At 43.1% G+C, this 16,917-nt stretch overlaps 1 protein-coding gene across 1 annotated transcript in view; it reads left to right on the forward strand.

Annotated features, from left to right (window-relative positions):
* The first annotated feature begins 4,046 nt into the window (after positions 1–4,046).
* Positions 4,047–16,917, forward strand: part of LOC147703605 (serine protease 33-like) — a 145,155-nt gene continuing 132,284 nt past the window's right edge. Inside the window, exons 1-2 of the mRNA XM_086931941.1 lie at positions 4,047–4,323; positions 16,180–16,206. Of these exons, the coding sequence (XP_086788067.1) occupies positions 4,275–4,323; positions 16,180–16,206 (76 nt within the window). The 5' untranslated portion in view covers positions 4,047–4,274. The remainder of the gene's footprint in view (positions 4,324–16,179; positions 16,207–16,917) is intronic.

Genomic DNA, 16,917 nt, shown 5'->3' on the forward strand with positions numbered 1-16,917 from the left:
AGAGAGTGTTAATCCCCTAAAACATCACATACATGGATAAAAGTAAATATGTGTATCAAATGACATTGGTCAGTATTCACAATGATGAAAATTCTCAGTCAAGTCACCTTATTACCAACCACATGTACTTCCATTACAACTGCCATTACTCTTACCTTGTATTCCTGCAAACTAAGGACCTTCTTTCATCTCTTCCACTCCAGATATGTTGAAGATGTTTGTATTTTTTCTTCCCATAGCTTGAGGCAGAGCTTTAGTGGAGAGCTGGCACAGTTGCATTGTGTTAGTGATTGAAAACTTGCTTAAGTACCTGGAATTTCAAGATTTGGAACCTGCTTTTGATGTTCATCTAGTGAATATGTTAATTCAGGATTGATTTTGTTCATAATTGCCTTTCACATGCATGTTTTTGTTTGTTTTGTGGTGGCACTGTCAACACGAGGCAGCACATTAGACTGTAATGCCATCTCTTTGGCTAGGACCTCCAGCTCAGGATCCGTAAACCTCTACTTTCTTTCCCTGCCTGAGTCCACGATGGAAGAGTCTGACAGGTTTCTAATTGTGATAACTGAGTGATATGGCAGTGGATGCTGTTTGTCTGGTTTCAAGGTGCTATGTCCACACAAAATGAATCCCTGCACACTCCTACATGGGAAGTAGTTGTTGGTGTACTTTTCAATCAATCAAAGGGTTAGTAAAGCGCAGCTACTCACCCAAAGGGGTCTCAAGGCTCTTATGGTGGTAGAGGTGCCCAGCTCCTGGATGTTACAGAGATTCATCGAAGAGCCAGGTCTTGAGGCCCTTCAGGAACTTGGCGAGAGTTGGTGTCTGTCGGAGGTGAAGAGGGAGGTGTTCCATGCCTTGGCCGCGAGGAAGGAAAATGAGCATCTTCCTGTTCTGGTATTGTTGATGCAGGGTACCATCGCAAGAGAGAGCTCGGCTGAGCGGAGGGACCTTTGTGTTGCGTGGAACGAGAGGCGGTGGTTCATGTAGACTGTGTCATGTTTGCCGGCACAGAGGTCAAGATTGCAGACTCGGAAGCAGACGCGGAAGCTCGCAGAGTCCCGCGAACTACCAAGATGGCCCCCCGATAGGAACGTATGTGCTGGGATAGGCAGAGCAGGATAAAGCCCTGCCTTTCCCGAGTGAAAGCGCTTCGCGTTCTAGCTGTCCTGTACCTAATCACGTCACTTCCGGTGCTTCACAGTCCCCATACATCCGTGTTGTTTGGCATTCCTGTTTTCCTCATTGGGGTGTCCCATCCCTGTTTCATCCGGCCTCCTTTTTGTTTGGATTTTGGATTCCTGTAAAAAAGAAAGAAAGAAAGAGAACTCTACTTTAACCGTGGTCACGGTATTCAGTGCGTTGCGCTGTTTTCTTTATTTTCCCTTCTTGTTTGTTTTGTATTTAAAAAAACTATTGGGTCTGAAGTTTTAGAGCATAATTTAGTTGTCTACCGTTGGGCAATTCTTAAGAAGACTGAATGGGTCACAAGATTCATGCAGGTAGGCACCTACAGGTAAAGTGAGTGGGCACCTATAGGGAAAAGTGAGTTTACAAACTTCTTGGGGGGGGGCAAAATTTCATATATTACATTTACCTTTTGCATTGCAGCATTACCCAGAACTGACCAGATTTACATCATCCTATACATTCTTGATTTTACAAAGGGCATTCAGGTATATATATATTCTGCCAAGAGTTTTAGTATTTGCAGTTTGTGATATTTTCTCTAAATTGTGTTCCCCTTATTTGCAGCTTAATTTGAATAGAACTGACGTATTCCAGCAGTTTCCTGGGAGGTGACATACTTCTGTAGTTCCTGGGTTGTCACGGAGGAGTGTTTTTCCATCTTACCTTGTTTTGTTTCCCTTCTTTCCCAGATTACCTTTTGTTTCTGTTTATACAGGCACAATAGGTGGTTGGGGAAGGTGGCGGATCTTTCTTCCGTTTCCTGACGTTCTTGTAGAAAAAACAGGTGAGATCACGACAGGCTGGTCTGGTGTTATGAAGGGCTTTGGGGGCTTCAGTGAGAAGCTTGAAGTTGATTCTCTTTTCGGCGGGGAGCCAGTGTAGTATCCACAGGTGTTTGCTGAAGTGGCAGTGGTGCAGTAAGTTGAGGACTAATCTAGCAGTGGCTTTCTGGACATTCTGGTGTTTGCAGGTGAGGTCCTTGTTGATCCCAGCATAGAGTGCATTGCAGAAGTCCAGTCTGCTGCTGATGAGGGCATGGGTGATGGTTTGTTTTGACTTTTGGAGTGTCCTAGGGTAATTTGTATATGTCTCTGCCTGTTTGTTCTCCTTAGGGATTAATTTCCTTATTCCAGGAACTTCCAATGCTTGAAAATGAACACCTCCTGGTGTTTTGCGCATGTGCTATTTATCAGAAGCAATATTTACACATAAGCTAAAGAACACACATTCAGTATTTAAAACATGTGCTAAATAATGATGCCTCTGCATGCAGTAAAAATCATGATCAATGTTATTTAAGGAACCCCATGGAATCACTACTTACTCTAAGTACAAGTTTGGTGATTTTTGCCACCAAACTCATAATTAAGGCCAGCCGGTTTTACAAAAACTGTTTTCCATTAACAGTCCTGGCCCTTCCAAAACGCCTATACACACACACACACACACTCACACACAAGGCAGATATATTTCTCTTAGAAACATAGTAACTTTACCTACCGGGGAAACTCCAGTTCTGCCATTATACTAAGTAGAAATGTTTACCACAGAATGCCTGCACTCCCTTGCTGACTGGTTTGAGTATTTGTTTTAGAAGTAACAAAATATGTTCCTTGTTTCTGGGCATTTGATATCTTCTTCCGCCCACATGAGATATTTGGTTGCCAATAATATTGTGCTTTTGGTGTGTGAGTGATGTGACTCTGCAGAGGCACCACATCCTGCAGATGGTGGGGAAGGTCTCCGAATGACTCCCAAGGAAACCAAGAAAAACTCTCACCAGCAAGTGCAACAATGGGAATATCTTCTATGCCGAGATCACCAGGCAACTCACTAGAAGACCACAAATCATCCAGAACTCAGAAGCCCCTCAACCTCCCACACAGAACTCACTTCATACCACACCTCAGGGAACCACACTTGCTCCCAATATACAAACGTGCTCTATTCAAACTCCTCATTCACGCATTCAAGATATTATACAACTTAGGCCCTACCTACCTGAACAGTTGCATCTCTTTCCACCAACCACCCAGACACCTCCGCGTCGCAGGACTCCTACTCGCACACATCCCACGCATACTTAGAAACTTTCTCTATCAACGCTCCAAAAGCGTGGTACACCTCCCACTCCACATCAGAGCCACCTCCTCTCATCGTGTATCGCACAAAAAGCTGGAGACCGGGCTTTTCAATCAAGCAACCTACCAAAGGCAGAGCCGGGCACACACCTGCTCAGCATCAGGGTACCCTTGCGGGCGAGACTACACATAACATAGCAGAGGCTTTTATACTGCAAGTAGAATTTAGGATTACACTCATGACACCTTAATTAAGGGAGCTAAATTGATCCGAATGATTATACAATTCCCTTTTGTAAAGGTGGCCCAGATGAAATAGAAAGTGAGTGTGGAACGCACTGGGGCTCTTCGTCCCAAATTTCAAGCCAGAGATGTCCCCCCTCCGATTGTGTAAAACAAGGGTTCAGGTTTTGAAATCTACATCGCTGCTCGCCACACACACAGAACCCCTACCCTTGTCGCCTAGAAATAGTTGCCAATGCCTGTTCTGAACCCAACCTACATGTTTGAAAGCAAAAGCAACCATTAACAGCCTCCTTAAGGCGACCGAGAAGGGACAGGGTCGTTAGAAGTTCTTCTGTTGACTAGCCCCGCCCTCCGGGGAGCCGAGTCACCCCACACCTCTTTTCCGTGCCCCTGGTAGTATGTGTGAGGCTGCTGGCATGTTTCTGCTGCGCTCAGGTGATTGGATCGCTCCCTGTCATTGGTATCTCCGCCCTGAAGCGCACCTGTGGATCATCATCAAAACCGGTTCAGAGACACACACTCGTTTTAGAAGACGAGTCCGCACGAAGAAAGGTTAACTTCAAATACACTCCCTCTGGTTCCTTCGCCCCTGCGCGCCGACTTCTTAAGTGGGTGGAGAGAGAACTTTCGCTTCCCAACTGAAGCTCAGCTTTTCAAATCTTTTAGTCTTGTATTTATTTTTTTAAACGTCGTGGTTTGAGTTTCACTCCGAATCTATTGGCAGACAGTGAGTGCCGACGGCTGGAAGAAGAGATGCCCGGGCCTGGCTTGGCGCTCATTCTTCTCGTTCACTTGAGCACAGGTAAGAGACCGTGGCCATAGCTGGGGGCTGCACCCTCAGTCACAACTATCGAAACCTGTGTGCATCATTCACTTGAGCAGATATATTAGGCCGGAGCTCTTTCAAATTTGACATGTCCGCCGGTCATTAACTTATCTAGAACAGCTGTGTGTATTTGTTGTGTGTGGGTGTTTTTTTATTTGCTATGCAGTTTAGGATTGTCCGGTTTATCCCTTATAAAATCAGAAATAAAAGTCCCAGCATGCAAAGGGAAAATATTGACTGGATGCAGAGAGATCACAGCCTGCTTAAAGCGGAGTGCAGGCTGGATCAAGGTGAAACTTTTATCGCTGAATGAGCTCATAAACAAGGCTATTACATACCTACACTGATGCAGGTGGGCAGATGGCATTCTCCTTGTTATTTGAACACTGGAGAACTCAGTTGTGGCACATTTCAATTACTGGGGTGGCCAGGGTGTCATGCCTGACTCTTTCCTTTATGCTCTGTCTTCTCTGCCATTTATACAGCTTTCTTTTTGACTTCCTTCTCTTATATGGTGCCTATTGGCTCGTCCTGAGGTTTGCTCTTCTGTGGGACTTGTCACGCAGTCATGCTTGACATGCTCTTTCTCCTGGATGCCATGGAGTGTGTTGTGTGGACTAGAGACACCCTACATACAGTGTGGCAATAGGTACTCCTGGGTACACGGTCACATGAACAACACTGTTCTCCAACTTCCAGGTGCTTCCATATTCCAATCATTTCCTTTGATGCCCACTGGCTTCGAGTGACCTGGCCATTTTTACTCCAAATGTGTGGCTACTGCCAGGCTTGCTTCACGCCTCACTGGCTGCAGGTATGTTGCTGCACCCAGGAACTTCATTCTCCAGGTTTGCAGTTGCTGGTGCTAGGGTGGTGGCAGCGTCCAGATGTTGCCACCTCTCATTTGTGGTGGAGAGGCACATTAAATGTAGCTAGCCCATGCTCTTTGATTTTCCCCAGGGCACTGCGGGTCTTCTGGTCAACTTCATAAGCCGTTTGTGTGGCGTGACTTGGCCTCCTTATGTTCACTACTTCCTTTGTTTTACTGTCAGAGTCCTTGTCACATCTTCATGGATTTGATGGCTGTGCTTGTGGCTAGCTATCTTCTCTCCCTGCCAGTCACCATCTGCTGGGGCTAGCCCAGCCCATATCTGGGTTCCAGCCTTGACAGAAACATTCCATACCACCAGGCTCTCTGTTTGTGTGTCTCAAACCTCTGGAACGTCTGCACATTGTTTGAGACTCTGATCCAGTCCTTTTTTTATCTGTGTCCCTCTTGTTCTGTTCCTGCCTCCCTGTTCACAAGTTGTGGGAGGTGGCTGCCATGTCGGTGGGTGAGCATCAGAGGCTTTTCTAGCATATTAGAGTTCTCTGACTTGTGGGATCCTAGCATCCTCGAGATTGCAGTTGTTAGCCAAGGTTTACATTACAAGGCAGGGCCTTCTCCTTCTGTCTTTCTTTTGTCTATCTTGGTGTAGGGTTCTGTTTGTTCTTTGGTTCTAGAACAAGGGTTCAGTTTCCTGTCAGAGACATTTTGGAATGCTACTGGGCCCCAAACACGGTTGTTTTGGTCAGTTGCTAAAGTTGTCTTGGGATCTGTCCAACTACAGCTCCACAAACTGGGCCAAGTTCACCCCTTCCCCCTTTGACTCTCATGGTAGAGAGGGCTAGCAGTTAAAGGCTTTTCGGGATGTTGGGTGGTGGGCAGCCGATACAATGAAATACTGTCAAGACCAGTGCTTTTCTTAAATTAAATAAGGGCACTTTCAATCTCACATCAAAACAAAATGCTACACACTTAAAGAAAAGAAAAAAGATTCAGTTAAAAGATGGCATCCTCACTAATGAGCTAGGGTGAAGTGTGATTGCCCTATAGAGTTTATTCCCTCCTACCCTGTCTCTCTCCATCTCTCTGAATCTCACTCCCCCCTCTTCTATCCCCCCCTCTTCCACTCTCTACATATTTGATGACTCAGCGGGGGAAATACAGTTAAATGTTTTTGATTAGGCACAGGTGCTACTCATGATCAATTACCCCAATTGATAGTTCGTAATCCATTCAATAGGCTGTATGCCCAAATGTTTTATATCAGGGAAGGTTAGTCTTCGAAATTGGGTTTGAGGTTGTCGGAATATGTACTCTGTACAAGCAGGAACCACAATCATAGTCTGGGTAAGTCAGATACACACTAAAAGATTACCTGTGCTCACCCTCTGGTAGCTTGGCACAGATCAGTCAGGCTAATATAAAGAGTCAATGTGAAAAAGTGTTTATGCAACACAACACAATAAAAACACTACAAAAAGACTCCACAAAGATTTAGAAAAATAAAAATAGATTGATTCTGAAAGTAAAATAAGACAAGAATGACGAAAAGCCTACGAGTAGAAGTTGAGTTACGAATTTTTAAAGAATAAATGCAGTTATAGCACTTAGAAGCAAATAGCACTATAGGGGTTAAAAAGGGTCGCCTTGGACTGGGACAAAGTCAAGAGTTCAGGCCATTGATAAAGGAGGGCAGGCCGGCTACAGGACTCACAGTGCCCGCTGAGCAAAAGTACCTAAGTCCTTGTCGCAAACATGAGATCCGGGATGCCCGATCGATGACACTCCCTCAGATGAAGGGATGCATTGATTTTTCACAGGTGTTTATGGCAATGCTGTGGTTTCTGAAGACCAAGCGCCATATCCGTGATGGGTTGATTACGAACTGATGTGCTGGGTTTCTCCACACTCGTAGAAGGGATGTGTCAATCGTCCTTCAGTGGTGGTGGCGATTCAGTTATTTCAGTGCTGTGTGGTGCCGATGCACCTGGTTTCTCTAAAGTTGTCAAATATCGTCATTTGTCCTTCAGTGGCGACGATGCAGTGATTGATGTGGTTGTTTTACTCCAAGCAGACAGCAGGAGGTGTATCGATTTTATTGGTGCAAGTATCTGGATCTACTTTTTGTAAAAATGAACCGTACACACCGGATTACGTGCACATTTACTTCTGAGTAAGCAAGACGTTGTTTTGGATAGATCAATTTCCACCAACTAGCTTCTGTTAAGCATTTCTATTTTATTTTTTAAAAGTTTATCAATTTTTTTCTTATATCTTACTTCATTTATATATTTTATCAAAACATTTTTGTTATTTTTATACAAAGTTTTTTTTACATATAACACATGACAGTAATTTTACACTGATTGATTCATAATTTTTTTTTAGTTTAAACAATTTATAACTTCATTTCTTGAATACAGAATATATTCCCTTCAACGCGTTTCGGCCGTTTGCCTTCCTCAGGAATTCTGCATTTTCTTTTTTACATAGATAGTAGCTATAATGATGAGAGATAATAGTTTAGTATCTGGATCTACTTCCAGAGAATTAGGCACAGGAGCAGGGGTAGAGACTTTGACAGCCCTAAGTCTCATATGGCAGAAGGCAAGTCAAAAAAGCCTTAGACATCACTTTGGTTTTAAGGCTGAGTCCAGCTGTCCCTCAGGGTCAGCAAGCAGAAGGCAGCAGGGTAGCTCATCAGAAAAGCAGGTCTTCCAGATCTGCATTCCAGCAAAGTGTCAGTCCTTGTATCTGCACAGCAGTTCTTCTGACAGAGATTAGTTACAGGTCCAGAAGTGTTTGATTTGAGGGGGTTTGAGACCAGTACTTATACCCAGTTGTGCCTTTGAAGTCGGATTGACTTCGAAAAAGGTCTTTGAAATGCACAGAAGTCCTTTCTTCCCAGCCCTGGCTCCAGACTATGCGTAGGGGGTAATCAGCCCATTTGTGTGGGAACAGGATACTGCCTTTTCAGGTATGTCAGCTCCACCTCTCATCTTGCCCAGGATAAGCCATCAGAATGCAGATGGGCACTCAGGCACACCTACCCTTTCAGTGTTTGTGCCTGTCAAGAGGGAATGCGCAAAGTAAAGCTGTCACCCTCCCCAGACGTGAATTGGAGTCTGGCGGCAGGAACAGAAAGCTGTAAGAGTAGAGGAATGACCACCTTCTAAAAGTGGCATTTCTAATATAATAAAGTTAAATCCAACTTTACCAGTTATGAGGATTTTTCATCACCATTCCAAAGATATGAAACATGAGAGAGTTTCTCCTTTCTAATCGAGAATTACAGCCTAAAGGTGTATTAGGGAATTCCCAATGTTAGTTTATGCGAGAAGCAGGCTGCACAATAGTGAAAAACGAATGAAGGTGTTTTTCACTACTACAACGTGAAAAAATTAAAAGTACATGTCCTTTTTATGTACACAGTACACAGCAGCCTGTCCTAGGGGCTACCTAGGGCCTACCTCAAGGGTGATGTATGTGTAATAAAAGAGGAGTTAAAGGCTTTGCAAAGGGTCTTAAATACCAAATTGAAGTGAAAGTAAAACAGCACACAAAGGCTCTTTAGTGGCAAGCTTGAGACCTGTTTAAAGGCATACTTGTATTGGTGGCACAAACCATGCTGCAGGCTCACTATTAGTAGTCTAGGGACTTAGAGGTAAATTAAATATCCCAAGTGTGGATATGCCAAATGTAACCATGTTTAGGGGGTTAAAAAGCTCAGAGTCCTAAGGCCAACAAAAAGAGGGGGTAAGCATTCAAACTGTCTAATGAAGACCACCCTAAGGCTGACAGGTCTAACAGTTAGTCTACCAACAGAATGATTCACCTACAAATGAATCAGCCACAGTCTCTAATTTGATGTATGCAGAGCGCCATGCTACTTGCTCAATAGCTTTGTGGATCAGCATTCCTGACTGATGAGGTTAGCTACCTTGCACCCTTGAGTTTGATTGTTGGTGAAGGAGGACTGCAGTCAGAGGCCGGTCTCCTTGCTAGGCTACAAACATTGAGTAGTGTCAAGCCTGCTACTCGACCATTGGACTTCATTAGCTGTGGCCTCTGGATATATGCAAGTAAGTGCTGGTCTTTGGCAGTTTAGGCCTCTAGGCCGATTAAGCTGCTCCTGAGAGAAAAACTCTTTCAATGGAAGCAGATGCACCAAACCTTTTGGGGCCTCTGGAGGAATTACCAGGCATGATGATGCTCAAGTGAGTAACTTCTTCATACAGTTCACAACTATAACTATAGTGTGAGGCTCCTCACAATCCCGGACAACAACGACCTTACTGCCTTAAGCCCGTTGGCTACTTCTGGATTCTCCTCATTACAGGAAAACCCTTGGCTTCTCCTCCTGGGCAGACTCTCGCCCCGCAGAGCCAGGCTATCTTTGCCTTTCTGAGCAGGCAGGCATGCTTTTAGACTCTAGGCAGATCCTTGACTTCTGCAGTACTCGCTTCTGGTAGACTGGCTTTTCTGCGGACTCCAGTCCTGATCACACAGCAAACCCTTGAATACTTTTCAAAGTACTCCCTTCATTGATCAAGAAGAATTTTGAACAGAAACTCAGTGAAGTGGTTTTGATCACACTTTTATGTTAATTTTCCAGATAGTGGATGGGGGTTCACTGTCAGAGGTTTCGGAAGTGTTTTAGGCTCTCTTTCATATGTTATTTGTAGCTTCTCAAATGTCATTTTTTGGCTGCTCGCTTTTGTAAGGTGATGACTATTGTAGCAAGTTGCAATGAAGCTTGCCTAAACTAGGATTATCCAAAGTAAGAGCACAATGCAAGAAAGCTGCACTGACTTGTATCAGCCTTTCAGAAGTGACAATAATGGATTACAAAATGGAAAGCCCAGCCTAGAACCTTATTCCACTTCAACAACATAAATTTAAGATCTGCCACTACCATTTGCCGTATTCAGGAACAACTAGGCAGTACTCCTTTGCTGACAAGGTCCCCATTGAATTTCTACCAGTAGCACAATCTCCATTCTCCCTAGGTTGTGTGACATTACCACGCCTTCCTTCACCACACACGTCTTTACAACGCACATTACACAACACATACCACTACCACGCATTTATATTCATTCACATTACAAACACCTTCATCACGCATTCCACCACCACACATACTTTTACTAGGCTTACTGCCCCTGAAAAAATCTATCACAGTGTAACACTTCCACCTACGGTTGGAAATGTACACATTCATTTTAATAAAAAATGTAATTCCATTTGTCCTTTACTCCTTTGTTAATAATTGAACATGTTAAAGTTTTGGGGGGAGACACCCCCCCCCCCCAAGCCCCCTTTTTTAATTATCCTGAAATGCATGGTTTAGTCTTACGATGGAAAGACTTGCGTGCCAACAATCTTTACGATCTAAAAAATGCGTGGAAATGTACTACGAAGTAAAAACGTCAGAGTAAAGGATGTTTCTGTTTTCCTCTCCCTCATTTCAGCATCTGCATCTACCCCCTCTGGTCACAGTACTCAAATTCTTAACATGCATTCTGTTATTCTAAACACACACATACTTGCACTTGACACCCATGCACATGGAATGTCCGCACAAAGTGTTCATATGCATGAAAGTGGAGCTTTAGGGAAGACATCTCAGGTTACTGTACTTTCTCCAAACACAGAGAAAAAGTTCTCATCATACCAAAGATTCCCCATAACTCTGTTTGCTGCCACCACTGAGTTATGTTATTTATCCAGGGTATGTAAGTAAACCTCTGACTATTATGATGGCACAATTTATGCACCGTTCCAGGCTGCAGAAATGTTTCTAGACATCGCATTATGAGGGACAGACTTAGGCGTCTACACACATGCTAGATTAGCATGCAGATTGGGCCAACCAAAGTCAATATACCAGTTTTACATGCAGTCTGGCACTCACATCAAGGTGGTACAGCCCATTCACCATTTAGGGAACATACCTGTCCTAACATTACCTCTTTCATATTTTCTATGCTGGATGTTAGAGGAGTATTTGAGCTTTCCGATCTTTTGATGCAGCTTTTTTGGTGTTGTCTTGGCTGCTCACCTCTTGCTGTGCATGGTTTGTTTTTTGATAGTCGCATGGTTCCACTCTTTTCACTTCTGTTTTATCCTTGACACTCCATGGACATGGTCTTCCCTGATTTTCACTTTTTGGAGGGCGTGCTTACTCTGTTTGAGTGCTTGCTTGGCTTCCTTTGTGTGCCACTATTGTTTGCATCTTGTGGTTGGTGTCGCTGTGTATTGGGCCTCTTCTAAAGTTTGCTAGTTCATGGATTAATTCCACATGGCTCAGATGCCCTATTAGCTGGGGTTCCACATTCAAATAAAACTTTTGATGTGGTCCACAAGGAGTGATTTCTTACTAGGTAGCTAGAGGTCGCTTGATTCTGACTCTCTTCTATTGTCTCTGTTCAGCCCTTCACCTTCAGGGGTTGTATGTTGATGGTCTGAACTTTGCAGTTAGTGTCATTTTTATATTCAACCTTGCTTCTTTACTTTATATTACTTTTGCTAACAGCACTACTAGAGGTATTCTCTAAGGTCTGAGCGGTTGCTTTGGTTTTCCTCGTAAACAATGACAAGTGAATTAGACTCCACAATTCCTTTAGTATAATCCTCCTTGCTCTATTACTACTAATTTATTGGCCAGTCATTTCTAACCATCCGCTCTCGCTTTTGATTGGTCCAGCTTTCGGAGATTTTTTGTGGCCATACTGGTAACATCAGTACAATCTATGATAGCCAGTAAGGTGTGCAGGCATTATATTTTCACAACTTAAAAACTTGGGGGAACCCGAGTAATAGTGGCATTGATGAGGATTTACACGCACTTGATTTGTTCATATGTTGTACATGTCCTGAAGAAGGTCGTACTAATCTATTGAAACCCCCTAAAATGTGCGCCAATTTGCTTTAATAAGATATTTTTCTTGAGGACAACAGTATCTTTGAATATTGAAACTATGCATCATCAACTGAGGAGGATCCCCTCCCAAACACTACAGAAATCAGATTAAAGAGTGTGTATGAGTGTTTAAGAATTAATAATATAGGGTAAGGAGGCAACCTCTTTTTGATAAATTCTATTGATGCATTACATATTTTTTTTCAAATATGTCTACTTTTTAATAATAATGGAAAGGAGGTATATATTATACATTGTTTGTTATTGAGGGAGAACCAAATCATGTATTGATTTACTGTGGACTATAGGTGAACGGTGGGCAAGGTTTTTTTGTTTTGTTAACCACACCGGAAGGCCTTACATTTTAAACATGCAGCTGAATTGTTTTCTGTGCAGAGGTTGAATTCACCTCACAAGAAATGCTAGTGCAAGAAAGAATAGAACCTTCAGAATGTTAGATTACTTACCAGTAATCCTAATTTCTTTAAATTCTTCAGAGTGGAAGCTCTTTTAAAAGAGGAGTAACTTTAGCTAGTGAAGTTTGAAGCAAGTGGGGCATACAGGTCCACGTCTCTACGGTAAACATCATTTACAATGATGTTTACACATCGCATGCCATTAAAATGGGGTCATGACAATGCACACATACTTACATCGCATGCCATTACAGCGCAAGCCGTTACAACGACTTGCTGTAGGGGGCAGACGGCGTTGGATTTTAAATCCAATACCTTCCCTACTGTTACACAGACTGAAGTTGGAATAGTAAATTGTACTATTCCAAAATCCAGCGCCCCCTACAGCAAGTCATTGTAATGACTTGCATTGTAATGGTATGCGGTGTAACAACTCGGTCATTGTTATGGCCGCTTTGTAATGGCATGGGTTTTAAACAAATGGCTTGCAAAGTGGTGTCTACATATTTCAATACTTCATGGTTTGCCAAGCAATCCCAATTCTCACTCCAAGGATGGTAGAGTTTGAAAGCTTTGTAAAACACTAGATCAAACAATGTGTGTAAACACACGTTTTCCAGGAGAAACTATAAAATTCACAAGATTTAGTTAAGGTGTGTAATTGGAGGCTTCCTTTCAATTCCAAGTGATACAAGTTGCCATCCACTTCCTTTCATTTTCCAATTCTACTCTTTCTCTGTAAAGTGGTGATCAAATAGTATTACAGACAATCTACGTGGAAAGGGCACCAAAGGGATTGAAAAACCCTATCACTCGGGCTTGGACCGCTGATCTACCATCCTGTTTATTGAGGTTTAGATAGCAGACTTCAATTGTGTATATTCAAGATCCCTCTAGCAGCAAGAAATAGAATAACTCATAAAACGCTCAAATTAGCACAAAGTGGTTTTACATCTGCCGAAATCATCAAAGTGTTAGATTGTTTAGTAACGTTTTCATTTTGTTTTAAAATATCGGTTTATTATTTTCACAGAATAAAATGTCAGCACAAATCTCCATGCTGTTGTCCGAAAATACATTCATTGTTCCCAAGTCAAAGCTTTTATCTTGATTAGTACCTTCTCAACCAAATTGAAATTCTTTGTTGCCGTTTCTTGAAAATGTGCCCCAAAAATGCTTGAAAACTACCTGAAATTAGCTATTTTGTAGTTTACTATCGGATTTTAGTGTGTGGTAAACAAACTAATTTTGTCGTCACATTGCATGCCACTCTCATCATGTAGTCATTTACTATTTATTCACATAGGCAGCGGTTGCCCTGCACTTTTCGGCATAGCTCAAAACACCCTTTTAATGTTATTTGTGGGATGTACTACGCTCTGCCTTGCATTACAAGGAGATTGCTAGTCCCTGAAGAATTCCAAGAACATATGGATGAACAAGGCCGAAGGCTGAATTCCCCTATTAGGGTGTGGAACTCCAAGATGACTTTTAATGGCCTTATCATATATGGCAGGGGTACTTGGTACCTTTAAAATACATGGGCACACAATCGCCTTTTCTACAAACCACTATAATTCTTGGTACATAGCGCTTTCATATGAAAGACCGAGCTTGTTTGCAAACAGGAAGAATAAAAATAGAATCCCTAGTGGTAAATTAAACCCATCAAAACGTGGTTAGATGTTTGCTGAAACAAGATATTCAAATCCGATTCACACAAGTCAGTTTTTTAAAAGGGAAAAAAAAGGTTCAGCAACCCAGAATGTATAAAAACATGCAGAAAATGTATAACTTCTCTAAAATTACTTAAAGAGTGCAAAAAATAAACATGTTGCCATAAATATCTCCTTTTGTCCTTTCGGTTTGTCACTTTACAGCTACAGAAACCAAGCAGAAATTGAAAAAGCCAAGTATTTCTTCATGACCTGTCCTTACCCTTCTGTTGCTGACTTTGTCAGCAGTCGTCGTGACTCAGAACTCATCTAAAATAGGTTACTGCAGTTGAGTTCTGACATTTCTTCATATTAGGCGACTGAGTGTGTCAATAGTCGCTGATTGTAAAAAGAAAAAGCAATAGAGACTGTTTTGAGATTTCGCCTTGATATTCTCTACAAGACTTGTTATTTACCTATTGTGGGTTTACAGCCCGCCCATAGATTACCATTTCTTAATTTCAGTGGCGGTTTAATTTCCTTTGTCCCTGTTTTTGTTTTGGAATGTGGGCGTCCTGTCCTCTTCTTGTGTTTGTCCCTCCCCTGGGGCATAGGCCAAGTACATGTGACCATTCATGTTTTCCTGTTTGTGGAGGTCATTTTTCTTTGTATTCAAGCACTCAAATAGGTGCTTGGGGTTTAACGCCTGTCTCTCATACCCCTGTCTATGTAGCTTCTATTCCCTCCCACCCATCCCCCTTCCAAGTTGCTGTTTTCCCTCCCACACCCTGCCCTGCACTCTACGCCACTGTACTCTATCACACTGCACTCTACTCTGCATCATTCTACTCTACACCATTCCACTCTGTACCATTGCACTCCACACCACAGCACTCTACTCTGCACCACTCCATTCCACTCCACTCTATATCAATATAAGTTTACGCTGCTGAACTCTATGCCATCACCACAAAACTGTGTCACTCTACGCAACTGCACTTTATACCTCTGCTCCATGCCACTGCACTATACACCACTATGCCACTCTACTCTGTGCCACTGCACTCTACTCTAGGCCACTGCACTTTATGCCACTGCAATCTGACACTCTACTCTGTGCCACTCTACACCACAGCAGTTTACTCTAGGCCACAGCACTCCACGCCACTCTACTCTGTGCCAATCTACTGTATGCCATTATACTCTGCACCACCAGCAACGGTCCATGCTGGTAAGCGCGGTGGGGTGGGTGATGTTGAGTGAACATGGAATAGGATTTATTTATGTAACTTTTCCCTATTCCATCATCTCTTTAATCCCCTGCCCCACCATGCTTACCTGCACGGACAGCCGCTCTGCACCACTGCACTCTACACCAGTCCACTCTGTTCTTTTGCCACTGCCCTCTACCCTGCACCACTCTATGGTACTGCACCACTCTACTCTATGCCGCTCTACTCCATCCGGCGTCACTTGACTTTGCACAACTCTATGGCACTGCACTCTGCTCCACTCTTTCATTCGTGCATGTCCAGGGCAAGCCTCACTTACTGGGCGAGCCTCACTTACTAAGGTGAGACTCAGGTCCAGGGCCAACCTCCCTTACCAGGGCCAACCTCACCTTCCAAGTGCCAAGTATAATATTCTATTGCCGGAATGACCATCATATGACCAATCACACTTCACTAGGCCTAGCACATACTTAAACCCATTGGACACACACACACACACACACACACGCCATGCCACACCACACAACACCTCACCCCCCCAAGAAGGCATACATAAATACATATATAGCTAATTCGTGCATATGTGCCTGTGTGTATCAAGAGATTCCTAGGTTTTCCTCGGCGGTTTCTTCCATCCACAGATAATAAATCGAATATTGTTTAGTAGCCCTTATATCTGTTATCACCGCTGCTCGTAAGCCTCAAATGCCATGTTAAAACCGATTCTGCTGTCATTAATGTAAAGTTATAATTATTGTACATTTTCCTTCTTTTTCAGGGCTCGTAGAGATGGCCTCTGCGCAAGGTAAGATGCTTCACAAAATATCCCTTTTCTAAGCCCACTTTGCTCATCATGGTTTCTCTCACAACCAAGCCTTCAATTCACATGTGGTGTATCACAGGTTCCACCCGGCAAAGGCCGAACAAACCTTGGCCACTGAGTTCTGTAAAGCTCTAAGGGCTAGCTTCCACCATTCTACCCCACCTTCCCCCAAGTGGTACAATACCCAGGGTGTCTTGTGACCAAGTATAGGGAAGAGGCAGGGCCGGCTTTACCACTGGTAGCGCCCTGTGCAACAATGTTTGTTGGCGTCCCCAAAGGCCACCTTTGCCAAGGATTCCCTCCCTACCACCCTTCAACAGTGCACCTTAAGTCTCCATAACCACTCTCTCACTCAGATGAATTTAATTAGATTTATAGTGCCACTTATACCAGTGCAGGGTGTCAGAGCACTTTACTTCACACACACATTACACAGAGACAATCAATCTTATGTGTGTAAATTCATGAGAAGGAATGTTACATAAGACAGAGGACTGCAAGGTGTAGGAGGCACATGTCCTCCATACTGAGAGACAGTATGGTTTGAGTTGTTTGTTCTGGAGAAGCACAAACTCAAAAGTAAAACAGAACACCACGGTTGGGGGTTATAATAAATATAATAAAAAATGTTTTAACATTCAACCAAATTTAACCCGTTTTGCAATAGTAGAATATTGGAAGACTGGTGAAAGA

The sequence above is a fragment of the Lissotriton vulgaris genome, chromosome 7 (assembly GCF_964263255.1).
Source record: "Lissotriton vulgaris chromosome 7, aLisVul1.2, whole genome shotgun sequence".
NCBI lineage: Eukaryota > Metazoa > Chordata > Amphibia > Caudata > Salamandridae > Lissotriton > Lissotriton vulgaris.